Genomic DNA, 13,073 nt, shown 5'->3' with positions numbered 1-13,073 from the left:
TGCACCAGAGCCCAGGAGCCTCACAGCTCTGAGAGGCCTCTTCAACAGAGATGGTGCAACTCCAGGGAAGGGTTGCTCCTAAGCTCTGAGGAGCTGGGGAGGCTGAGTTCTGCTCCTCCTGCTCCTCCTCCTCCTCTTCCTTCTCCTGAAAGTCACAGCAGGCAGTAAAAAGAGATTTATTGGAGGGAGGAATCCAGGAGTGACTGCCTCTGCTCCCAGGAGGCGGCAGCAGAAAACTGGGCATACTCAGCCTTTATTTAGGGTTTCTGGGGTCGGGGCTTTCTGGGGCAGAGATCCCAGAGGGTGGATTGGTGGGATTTTAAGCCCAAGCCAGGGGGAAGCTTAGGGATTGGTGGTGTTTTTGTCCAGACTTCTCATCCGAAATTAGAATAACCTGGGCTGGGGTACTGGAGCTTTCTCAGGCAAGAGGCCTGGCTACTTTTCTGCCTTGAGGGGTAATAAAGTTTACAATGTGTTCAAACCTTACAAAGTCCACTGTGAAGCAGTTAGCTGAAGTTGGAAGTCCCTATAGACAGCCCCCATGGAGGCAGCAAGAAAGAGGCAGTCATAAACTGGGTGTGGTGGCGCACGCCTTTAATCCCAGCACTCGGGAGGCAGAGGCAGGTGGATCTCTGTGAGTTCGAGGCCAGCCTGGTCCACAAGCAAGTCTAGGACAGCCAGGACTACACAGAGAAACCTTGCCTCGAAAAAAAAAAAAAAAAAAAGAAAGAAAGAAAGAAAGAAAGAAAGAAAAGAAAGAGGCAGTCAGGAACAGTCACCATGGACAGCTCCCACTGAGGCGCCAACAGAACCAGCCACCATTTTGTCTCTCATCTCCACTGCCCCAGGGCGGGAAGGAAGGAAGGGCTGACTGCCCTGAGGCAGGAAGGAACCTGGCAGCTATGCTCAAGGGCTAAACTAAATAGCTCTTGGGGGTGGTGATGGGTGGGCTGAAGGAAAGGGGGTGGGCGTGGAGGGGAGTGAGCTCCCAGATGCTCGGGGAAGGTATCCTGTCACCAGGTTGGGGGTGATGTTAGGCATGGAGAAGTCCCTAGATGAGTGTGCGTGTGGACATCCCTACAATGCAGCCCAAAGGAGGAGCTAAGAGAATTAGGAAAGCCACGTGGCTGGACATGGTGGCGCACACCTTTAATCCCAGCACTTGGGAGGCAGAGGCAGGAGGATCACTGTGAGTTTAAGGCCAGCCTGGTTTACCAAGGGAGTCCAAGACAGCCAAGGCTACACAGAGAAACCCTGTCTTGAAAAACAACAACAGCAACAACAACAACAACAACAACAACAACAAAGCCATGTGTTCCCCACACCTAGCACCCAAGAGGTGCAGGCAATAAGATTAGGAGTTCAAGGTCATCCTTGGCTACTTAGTGAGTTCAAGGCCAGCCTGGGCTACATGAGACACTGTCTTAACAACAAATACATAAGGAAATAAGAGCGGACTATTTCTTCCTGTTGTTTTGGTTTTTTCTTTTTTCTTTTCAAGAAAAAACCTACACAGGGTTTCTCTGTGTATCCCTGGCTGTCCTGGACTCACTTTGTAGACCAGGCTGGCCTCGAACTCACAGCGATCTACCTGCCTCTGCCTCCTGAGTGCTTGTTTTTCTTTTTTGAGACAGGGTTTCTCTGTGTAGCCTTGGCTGGCCTGGAACTCTCTTTGTAAACCAGACTGGCCTCTCCCAAATGCGGGGGTTAAAGGCGTGCCCCACCATGCCCAGCTATAAGTGGACTATTAAGGAACATAAAAAGTCCCTTGAGGAACTGGATATCTAGGCAAGAACCTGGGACTGTGCAGCCAATGACACCCATCTGGTGAGCCAAGACTAGCCTCAGACTAGCTGCAACCTGACATCCCTCAAGCTACAGGCCAACACACTCCGAGGCTACAACTGGTATTGGTGTGTTCCCTTTATTCATTTTTTGTTTTTGAGATTTATTAGGTACACAGCGTTTTGCCTGAATGTATACCCACAGGCCAGAAGAGGGCACCAGATCTCATTAAAGATGGTTATGAGCCACCATGTGGTTGCTGGGAATTGAAGTCAGGACCTCTGGAAGAGCAGCCAGTGCTCTTAACCTCTGAGCCATCTCTACAGCCTTCCTTTATTCTTTTTTGTTGTTGTTGTTGTTATTGTTGTTTTTGCTTTTTGGTTTTTTGTTTTTCAAGACAGGGTTTCTCTGTGTAGCCTTGGCTGTCCTGGCCTCGCTTTGTAGACCAGGCTGGCCTTGAACTCACAGCGATCTGCCTGCCTCGGCCTCCCGAGTGCTAGGACCTTTATCCAATTTTTAGAAGATTACTATTATCTTAAATTACTTTTATTTTAGGTGTATGAGTGTTTTGCCTGCTTGCTCTCACTCTCCCTGGCAAGTTCATGCCTTCACTGGCATTAGAGCCTACTTCTTCAGGATTCTGGCACATACTGAAGACCACTTGAGACATCCAGCCTCATGGACTGAACAACTAGTGAATTCTTCAAATTTCTGTTGGTAGCCAGCCATGGGCCTGTAAACCCATAAGTCACGATAATAAATTTCCCTTCCCACCCGTTTGCCTCTCTCTGTGTATAGAAACACATATATGTTGTTTCTCTGCAGCAGTGGCTGTCAGCCTTCATTTTGCAGTGACCCCCAACCATAAAATTTCATAACTGTAATCTTGCTACTGTTATGAATTGTAAGTATTTGATATGCAGGATATCTGTGATATATAAGTATCTGTTATGTGATGCTCCAAAGGGATCATGACCCACAGGTTAGAGAGCCCTGACTAATACAGATAGGATTGGTGACAAATACTTATAATCCTAGCACTTCGGAGTCTGAGGGAGGTTTGTATGCTCTAGGCTAGCCTGGGCAATGTTAGTAAGATGCTGTCTCAAAATTAAAAAACAGAAAAGAGGGGGTTGGGGACACAGCAGTAGAGGGTGCTGCCTAGCATGTTTGAGGACATGGATTTGATTCCTAGTAACATAAAAGCACAAAACAAGAAAAATCACGGGCTGGAGAGATGGCTCAGAGGTTAAGGGCACTGGTTGCTCTTGTAGAGGTCCTGAGTTCAATTCCCAGCAACCACATGGTGGCTCATGACTATCTCTAGTGTGATCTTATGCCCTCTTCTGGATACATGCAAATAGAACACTCATATACATAACAATAAAATCTAAAAACAACAACAACAAAAAACAATCCTCCAAATACCAGCCAGGCATGGTGGCGCACAGCTGTAATCCCAGCACTCAGGGAGGCAGAGTCAGGTGGATCTGTGTGAGTTCGAGGCCAGCCTGGTCTACAAACTGAGTCCAGGACAGCCAAGGCTACACAGAGAGACCCTGTCTGGGGGTTGGAGTTGGGGGTGGTGGGGATGGGGAATGGGGTTGGGGGTGGGGAGTCAGGGGACGGGACACAAAATACCAAAATGGCATGTGCTGTAAAGCTGGGAAGCACTTGGGAAGTAGAAGCAGGAAGAACAGGGCTCAAGGCCATCTTCAGTTGCACAGGGGTTAAGAGGCCAATTGGGCTACATAAGATCCTGTGTCAAACAAACAAAACAACTTTAAAAAAAAAACAAAAACAAAATAAACAGGGGCTGAAGAGATGGCTCAAAGTCTCCAGGTCTTACAGCAGAGGACCTGGGTTCAGTCCCACCACCCATGTGGTAGCTCACACCATCTATAGCTCCAGTTCCAAGAGATTCAATGTCCTTTACCAGCCTCCTTGGGCACCTGCACACATGTGGCACACACACACAGACACAAACACACAATTAAAAAATAAAATATTTAGGGGCTGGAGAGATAGCTCAGCGGCTAAGAGCACTGGCTAAGGTTACACAGAGAAAAAGTTTTAAAAATTTATGTATACAGGACATTAGATCACATTATAGATGGTTATGAACCACCATGTAGTTGCTGGGAACTGAACTCAGGACCTCTGTTTGGTTTCTCTGTGTAGCAGCCCTGGCTGCCCTAGACTCACTTTCGTAGGCTGGTCTCAAACTCACAGTATCCACCTGCCTCTGCCTCCTCAGTGCTGGGATTAAAGGCATGCACCACCGTGCCCAGCTTTGCCTTTTTTGAGACAGGGTTTCTCTGTGTAGCCTTGGCTGTCCTAGACTAGACTCACTTTTGTAGACCAGGCTGGCATCTGTCTCCCAAGTGCTCGGATTAAAGGTGTGCACTACCACACCAGGCCCTAGTGCTATGATTAAAAGCATATACTACCATGTCCTGCTGGGGGATTTGTTTTAAATCTGGACTCTACAGAAACTGCTTGGGGCTGGAGAGATGGCTCAGCTTAAGAGCACACACACAGTGGTTTTGCAGAGGACTTAGCTTTGATTCCCAGCACTCACATTAGACAACTTACAACTGCCCATTGCTCCAGCTTAAGGGAATCCATTGTTTTTCAACTTCCCATTTTGCCTCATCACATGCTCAAACCCACACTCAGGACACTCCCAATTTAAAAAAATTAATCTTATTTCCCTGGCCGAGTGTCACAGCTTTGAAGTGCTTCTATCAGAAGGTTAGGCTTGCTGCAGACCAACACTCTGCAGACAATCCGCTCAGCTCCTTGGCTCTGCAATGCCATACTAATCTCTGTTCAGATTTTGGTGGTGCTATTAATATGTAGTGACTCAGCGAAGCGTAGCTTCCTGAAGTATTCTTCCCAGGGAGGTGATGTTCCTTCCCACAGAAAACTGCCATCGTTCTTTAAAGGTCTGCACACACCCAGAATGCTGAAACAGGGCAACAAAGCTTCAAGGATGCCAAAGTATGTAAATGCGCTATCCTGCAAGGTCAAGTATCAGCTGTACTAACCAGCCATTCATCCCACAAGTAATGATAATTAGGCGCCTGCCTTTTGCACAATTTCTATCCACACCTTTCCAGCTGGCAGGAGAGGTGGGCTGACTGCAACCAGCCATTGTTCCATTAATATGTAATGCTACTATGGGTGGTACAGGTTGCCTGCGGTATAGCTCAGTGGTAGACCACCGAGATGTGAGATGGAGGTATTGGGTTACACCCCCAGCACCAAGGGGGAAGGGAGGCAGAGAATGCAAGGGCATCCAAGGGCACAAAAGCAGAGACCATGTCAGCCAAGGTACTGCTCAATCATGGTTAATGTTTGGGGTTAAAGTTTTGAAAGTAGTTGTGTGAGCTGCGGTGGCAGGTCATACCTGTAATCCCAAGACTGAGGCAAAGACCCGAGTGGTGAGAAAAGTTACATAGCAAGTTCCAAGACAGTGCGCTCTCCTGTCTCTCTCTCACACACACACACAGCCAGGAATGTAGCTCACTAGTTAAGAGGCACTTGCCTAACACAGAAGGCCCAGGACTGAACACACACCTGGAGGACATGATAGTGCACACTTGCATTTTAACTGTAGGTTTGAGTCTCTACCTGCATGTACACCTCAGACAGTTGAGCCACCATGTGGTTGCTAGGAATTGAACTCAGGACCTCTGGAAAAGCAGCGATCTCAACCACTGAGCCTGGAGAAGGCCCCTGGTATATACTTGTAATGCCACATGTGGAAAGACAGCTCATTTCTAGCTATAGGAAGCTCAGGCTAGCCTGGACTGCATCAAACTTAAGATGCCTGTGGATAGTCTTATGTCAACACAAGCTGGGTCACCAAAGAGAATTTCAATTAGGAAAACACCTCCAGCCAGGGTGTGTGTGTGGGGTGGCACACACCTTTAATCACAGCACTTGGCAGATCACTGAGGTCTACAAAGGGAGTCCAAGATAAATGCAAAAGCAAAACATTGGGGGCCCAGCAGTTGAGAGCCTACTATTCCAAAGGTCCGGAGTTCAATCCTCAGCAACCATCTATAATGAGATCCAGCACCCTCTTCTGGTGTGCAGGCAGAACACTATAATCTTTTTTTAAAATGCCTCCATAAAATCAGGCTATATACAAAGCCTGGAACTTAACAGATCTGTCTCTGCCTCCCAGGGTGCTGGAATCACAGGCACGGGCCAGGCCCCATTTTCTTGGGGATTGATAGGAAGAGACCATTCCCTGGGCAGGTGAGGTGGTCCAGGCTTCTATAGCAAGCCAGTAAGCGGCACTCCATCAGCTCCTGCCTCTAGATTCCTGACCTGATTGAGTTCCTGTGCTGACCCTTTTGTGTGGCAGTGTCCAGCAGATAAACTCAAGTTGCTTTGGTTAGTGTTTCATTTAGAAAGAGAAAACTTTAGACAATCCCTTAATTTGTGGTTAGGTCAGTGGACATGAATGTTCATAAAAGCTACCTCTACGAGCCGGGTGTGGTGGTGCATGCCTTCAATTCCAGCACTCGGAGGCAGAGGCAGGTGATCTGTGAATTCAAGGCCAGCCTGGTCTACAAAGTGAGTCCAGGACAGCCAAGGCTACCATTGTGAATATATGCACTGTGTAACTATCACCATCATCCAACTTTACTTCCTATCTACTCAAACTGGCTTAACTCTCCTTCCCCATTACCAGGCAACCACCACTCAACTTCTCCATTGCTTTTGAGGTAAAGTCTCGTGTAGCCTAGGGCTGGCCTTGAACTCCTAATCCTGCCTGTGCCTTTTTCCCCCCCTGGGTTGAGACAGGGTTTCTCTGTTGTAGTCTTGGCTATCCCAGACTCACTTTGTAGATAGGGTTAGCCTCAAACTCACAGTGATCGCCTGCCAGGATTAAAGGTGTGTGCTAACACACTTTTGTGTGAAGATATGGAAAGCCAGGGCTTCATGCTCATACCAAGCCAAGCCGACCCTTAACCCTGGACATCCTCCACCTGGCACGGGCTCAAACACTTAATTGCTAAGACAAAACACCAGGACTCTTAATAGACCACCAGCCCACTGGGCCCAACTATCCTTGCAACAAATGACCAGCCTTAAAATCCCCAAATCTTAAAAAAGACACATTCCACACCTTTCTTTTTATCTCATCTGTATTTACCTTTTAAAGCAGAATGTGATTGGGCACTGTGTTTCCACTTACAAGCCTTGCTGAGTTACAAGACCTAGGAAGTAGCTTAGGGTTTGTTCTCGGAACTCTGGAAAACAAGCCACAAGGGGAATTCCTGTCAAGTTGTTAACTTGTGTTCTTACTTCTAAGACTAGTACATGCAGAATTAAAGCTACAGGGGATGAAAAATGTTTTAAGATAGAACTTACTCCACCCATCTTAATTTGTCCTTTCTAAACATGTGTATCTCAGAACAATTAAGTACAAATGATTTGGTCTACTAAGGAATCCAGCTCAACAGCTAAACACTTCAGACCACAAAGCAGGTTACATTATGTCTTAAAACAAGTTCTACCAACTCGTTGAACCAAACCTATGTATCACAAGTAGAAAGGAAAATTTATCTTCCCTTAGTTTTCATGCCACACAGATGTTTTAAATGTTAACAAAAATAAACAAAAATCCTGGAAAATATATTATCAGAAGGAATGAAGGTAAAGTGTCAAACAATAGTTCTTCTGGTGAAGCTTAGTCTACTTCTTCCATGCGTGATGTGTCATCATCTCCTTCCAGAGGTGGCATTTCTTCAGTCACAGCGGCACTGCTATCATCCACAGTAGGATCATCCTCATCAATACCTTGTTTTAGAAATAAAAGCATTGTAATTGTTAACGCCTGCTAAGGGTAGCCTGAGGCTTGCCTTACAGATTTGTTGTGTATACAGTGCTCTGCACACCAGAAGAGGGCACCAGATCACATTAGATGGTTGTGAGTCACCATGTTGCTGTGGACTGAACTTAGGACCTTTGGAAGAGCAGACATTGCTGCCATCTCTCTCCAACCTACACTGAGCATTTAAATCTCAGCACTTGGGAAGGTTGAAGAATCAGCCCAAGGCCATCCTCAGTTATGCCAGCTATTCTGAACTTAACCTCACAACAATGACATTTACCACTTAGCTGTTCTCCACAATAGCAATCATCCAATTTTGTTTCAATAGGTCAAAACTAACACCTCATTCAATTTTTTTAAAGTCATGGTTTGTGTAGCCCTGGCTTTCCTGGAGCTGACTCTATAGACCATGCTGAGCTAAAACTTAGGACTACCCTGCCTCTAGTGCTGGAAGATTAGAGGGGGCCACTGCCGCACCTTTCTTTTCCCTGTAATGTGATATGTAGTTTGCAATTTACCTAGACCAAGCTTGATCATCCTGTAGATCCTGTTGGCATGTGTCTGGGGATCTTCCAGACTGAAGCCAGAAGATAGGAGTGCAGTTTCATACAGCAAGATGACCAGATCCTTCACGGACTTGTCATTCTTGTCAGCCTCTGCCTTTTGCCTTAAGGTTTCAATAATGGAGTGGTCAGGGTTTATCTCCAGGTGTTTCTTTGCTGCCATGTAACCCATTGTTGAGTTGTCTCTGAGGGCTTGAGCTTTCATGATTCTCTCCATGTTTGCTGTCCACCCATATGTGCTGGTGACAATACAGCATGGGGATGTCACCAATCGGTTTGACACAACCACCTACAATTAAAAAAAACCAAGTGATGACTAAAGCCTATTAGAACTTACCAGAAATGGTAAGTGTTTCAAAGTGTAGGCACTAGTGTCTATATAACTCAAGCTAATTATTTTTCTTCTAGGATAACAGACCGAGTTGCAGGTTACCACTGAAGAAAACATTCACATACCTTTTCAACCTTTTTCTCCAAAATATCTTTCATAATTTTGCAGAGGTTTTCAAATTTTGTCTTTTTCTCTTCCTGTTTCTTTTTCTCCTCTTCATCTTCTGGAAGTTCCAGTCCTTCTTTGGTAACTGACACCAAGGTCTTGCCCTCAAATTCCTTCAGCTGTTGCACACAGTACTCATCAATGGGCTCAATCATATAGATTACTTCTAAGCCATGCTTTCGGAGACGTTCCACAAAGGCTGAGTTAGCAACCTGGTCCTTGGTCTCACCTGAGATATATATTGTAAAGTTACTTTTAGAAATGGGCTATGCACTCTCAGCTTTTCTACCCAGTTACAAGCATTAAGGATAACCTGACTAGACATTTTTGTTTACATAAATGTTGACATACAAGCAAAGAGAACATCTATTTACCTGTGATGAAATAGATGTGCTTCTGGTTTTCCTTCATTCTGGTGCAGTAGTCCTTGAGAGAAACCATCTCATCCCCAGAGGCAGATGTGTAGTATCGCAATAGCTCAGATAGCTTCTTCCGATTTTGCGAGTCTTCATGAATTCCAAGCTGAAACACAAGCATAGGAAAATGTCCCACAATCAATCTTTAATGCCAACACTTGGGCAGGAGGATCTAAGTTTGAGGCCAGCCTTGTTTACACAGGTCAGCCAGAAAGAAAGCTACATAGTGAGAACCTGTCTCAAAACCCAAACTACTTAGTTTAAAACTGCCAACAGCTTCAAAAACAAAAATAAAATTGCCAACAGGAAGATGTGTCAACACCAACCTTTATATTTTTTGAGAACTGCTCATAAAACTTTTTGTAGTTCTCTTTATCTTCTGCCAGCTCAGTAAATAGTTCTAAGCATTTCTTGACCAAATTCTTTCTGATAACTTTCAGAATCTTGCTTTGCTGCAACATTTCACGGGAAATATTTAGAGGGAGATCCTCAGAGTCTACTACTCCTCTAATGAAATCTGGGGAAGAAAAGAAGACCAAAGATACCTATTTATAATCATTCTGAAAACAAATGAATCGTTTTTTTCTCTCCAGGGAACTGAACCCAGGGCCTCAAACAAATTAGGCAAAAATTCTGCCACTAGGTTACACCCTCAGTCCCAAGCCAATATAGACCCCAGAGGTAATGGGATGAACTTTCTTGGCTGTCAACAATGTTCCGTCTTCCTACTCAACACTTACTCAGATACTCAGGGATCAACTCCTCACAGTTATCCATGATGAAAACTCTGCGTACGTACAACTTGATGTTGTTCTTTTTCTTTCTGTTTTCAAACAGATCAAAAGGAGCACGTCTTGGGACAAAAAGAAGGGCCCGGAATTCCAACTGTCCTTCAACAGAAAAATGCTGCAATAAAATGGAACACCTTTAATTGTCGTGGACAAAATGAACTGAGTTTTCCACTGAGCTACCTGACAGGTACATGTATAAGTAGGCTGTAGGTGGGTAGGTGTGTAAAGATTACCCAACCTGACAACCTGAAGAGGTGGACTAGCTTTAAAGTCACTCACTTTTACTGCCAAATGTTCTTCCCAGTCGTTGGTTAAGCTCTTGTAGAACTCTCCATATTCTTCATTAGTAATGTCATCAGGATTTCTGGTCCAAATAGGCTTTGTCTTGTTAAGTTCTTCTTGATCAATGTACTTTTCCTTTATCTTCTTCTTCTTTTTCTTGTCACCATCCTTCTTTTCTTCTTCTTCTTCATCAGAACCAACATCTTCTATTTCAGGTTTGTCATCAGACTCCTTTTCTTCTTTTTCTTTCTCTTCCTCTTTCTCTTCTTTTTCTTCAGCCTCATCATCACTGACTTCCTTATCTCGTTCCTTCTCCACCTTCAAAAAAAATTACAAAATATAGGTCACTCCAGTATCTGCAGATCCAAGAAATGTACACAACCAAGAGGCTTTCTCATTAACATTTTCTATACTTTCTCAACAACCTTTTCAGAGAACACAGACCAAACCACACTATAAGTTTACAGAGTGAACTAGAACTATATGATATTCCTAACTATCATATACCTGTCTACAAAGAGTCCAGGACAGCCAAGGTTACAGAGAAACCCTGTCTCTGAGGAAAACAAAAACAAAAAAGCAGAGAGAAATTCACTCTAGTTGAAAGATAAACTTACGAAGAGAGTAATGGGATAGCCAATGAACTGTGAGTGTTTCTTCACAATCTCCTTTATTCTCCTTTCCTCCAAATATTCAGTTTGGTCTTCTTTCAGATGTAAGATAACCTTTGTTCCACGGCCCATTGGTTCACCTGGAGGGGGGGGGGGGGAGATGGGAATATTAAATAGTCTGTGACCTCAGTGCTTGCCCCAAGTGAGTGAAATAAACAGTGCAGCACTCTGCCCTCCGCAGCTCACCTTCACACCTTTAGCTAACTTCTGTGCCCAAGATGTTCTACTGAGCAAGCATTAGCTACACAATTTTCATATTCCCTCCAGCAACCCAGTTCCTGAAACTCCCTTTAGATTAACTATTGTTGGAGGGCTTAGGATCCCACTAAGCCGGTGTCTCCCACAGCGCTCTTAAACGCTTCAATACTGTTAACCTTCTGAAGCACTTGACTAGACCCGAGTATCTGATTCTCTTGGCCTTTGCCTACCTGTGTCAGTCCTCACTGTGAAGGACCCCCCGGCGGAGGACTCCCAGGCATACTGCTCATCATCGTTATGCTTGGTGATGACAGTCACTTTCTCAGCGACCAAATACGCAGAGTAAAAGCCAACACCAAACTGGCCAATCATGGAGATATCTGCACCAGCCTGCAAAGCCTCCATGAAGGCTTTGGTGCCAGACTTGGCAATAGTGCCAAGGTTATTGATCAAGTCGGCCTTGGTCATCCCGATTCCAGTATCCACAATAGTGAGGGTGCGATCTTGTTTGTTGGGAATGAGATTAATGTGCAGCTCCTTCCCAGAATCTAGTTTACTGGGATCTGTCAAGCTCTCATATCTGATTTTATCCAGAGCCTATTAAAAAAATAAAAATAAAAGGAAAACCGTCAAGCATACAAGCCCCAAGGTGAAATGTCTACTGAAACCAAGACCGAATTCTCGAATTGATACTCACATCTGATGAATTTGAAATGAGCTCTCTCAGGAAGATCTCTTTGTTCGAATAGAAAGTATTGATGATCAAGGACATTAACTGGGCAATTTCTGCCTGAAAGGCAAAAGTCTCGACCTCCTCCTCCTCCATGGGTTGGTCCTGGGTCTGGGTTTCCTCAGGCATCTGAGAACACAGTTCGACTATGAAGCATCACCGCGTCTACTGCCGTCCTCGGCGGCTACCCTCTCTAAAGGGCTTTTTAACGAGGTCGATCGTATTTTATTTAAGAAAGAGACGAGACAGAAGGCGGCGAGAAGGGGACGGTGGATGACAAAGGGATGACCTCATTTCAGAATGCGGTAATTACGAGGCGCATGTGCACGCCTCCGGGAGGACGTTCGGACCCAAGCGGCTCCACGCACGCCGTTCCCAACGGCCACCCTCCCCCGCTCCGCTCAGCCCTCCGCTGTGGCGGCGCCTCCCTCCTCCTCCTCCTCCGCCCGCGCCTCAGGGGCACCGGAGGGAACCGCGGAGGCCCACGCCGGAGGCAAGAGCCGAACGCTCGCCTCGCGCCCGCCTCTTCCCGGCAGCACCGCATCCTGGGCCTGAGGCGCGGACGCCGCCGGGGTGGCCTAGGGCCTGAAGCCATGGCCGCCCCCCACCCCCACCGCGGGCCGAGGGAGCCGGGATGGCGGCCCCCGCACCGCCGCCGCCGCGCCCGCACCCGCACCCGCACCCCACAGCCTCTCGCCCCGAACCCCGGCCCGGTCCCTCCGGGAAGCGCTCACCTTTGCTGAATGACCGCGCACGAAACGTGACGAGCCGCACCACGACACCGAAGCAACTGGCGCACCGCCCCCCGCGCCCGCCTTATATAGAGGCGGGGGCCCGCCCAGCGCGCGCCGCGTTTCCAGAAGGCTCCCGAACCTTCCGGAAGATCCCTCCCCAACCGTCGCCGCGGCCCCGCGCCTGCGCACTGGCCGAGCCCCGCCCCCGCCCCTTCACCAGGAGCGCGCAGACCCCTCCGAACGCAACCCCCTCCCCTCCGGCCAGGTGCTCTGCACATGCGCAGTGGGGAATGCGCGGCTAGTCGGCCGCCTCGGGAGCGCGGGCACCCGGCGCATGCGCCTGAGCACACCACGTGGGCTCGGGCCGGTCTCCTCCGGGGTCTGTGATACGGGGGTTCCGGGGTGAGCGCGCCCGAGCTGTGTGAACGCCTCGGAGCGGCGTACGGGCTTTTAAGTCTGTTTGTGCTTGGTGCCGCGTTAGTGGCTGAGGCGGGAAGGGCCCCTGCCTTCAGGCTCCCTTTGGAGACGCAGGCCGGTGGCGGGGAGAAGCTGG

General features: G+C 47.2%; 1 protein-coding gene across 1 annotated transcript; it reads right to left on the bottom strand.

Annotated features, from left to right (window-relative positions):
• Positions 1–6,932: 6,932 nt before the first annotated feature.
• HSP90AA1 (heat shock protein 90 alpha family class A member 1) lies at positions 6,933–12,679 on the bottom strand. The gene is made up of 11 exons (XM_084792439.1): positions 12,521–12,679; positions 11,754–11,915; positions 11,287–11,653; positions 10,805–10,938; positions 10,185–10,505; positions 9,855–10,020; positions 9,441–9,631; positions 9,073–9,220; positions 8,659–8,927; positions 8,158–8,491; positions 6,933–7,605 (listed from the first exon to the last, which is right to left on the bottom strand). The coding sequence occupies exons 2-11, from the start codon at positions 11,913–11,915 to the stop codon at positions 7,496–7,498; spliced, it is 2,202 nt and encodes a 733-aa protein (XP_084648565.1). The 5' UTR covers positions 12,521–12,679; the 3' UTR covers positions 6,933–7,495.
• Between the last annotated feature and the right edge of the window lie 394 nt (positions 12,680–13,073).

The sequence above is a fragment of the Acomys minous genome (genome assembly GCF_964271855.1).
Source record: "Acomys minous genome assembly, chromosome: 8".
Taxonomy (NCBI): domain Eukaryota; kingdom Metazoa; phylum Chordata; class Mammalia; order Rodentia; family Muridae; genus Acomys; species Acomys minous.
The sequence above is the reverse complement of the archived record's forward strand: the minus strand, read 5'-3'. Positions and strand labels throughout refer to the sequence as shown.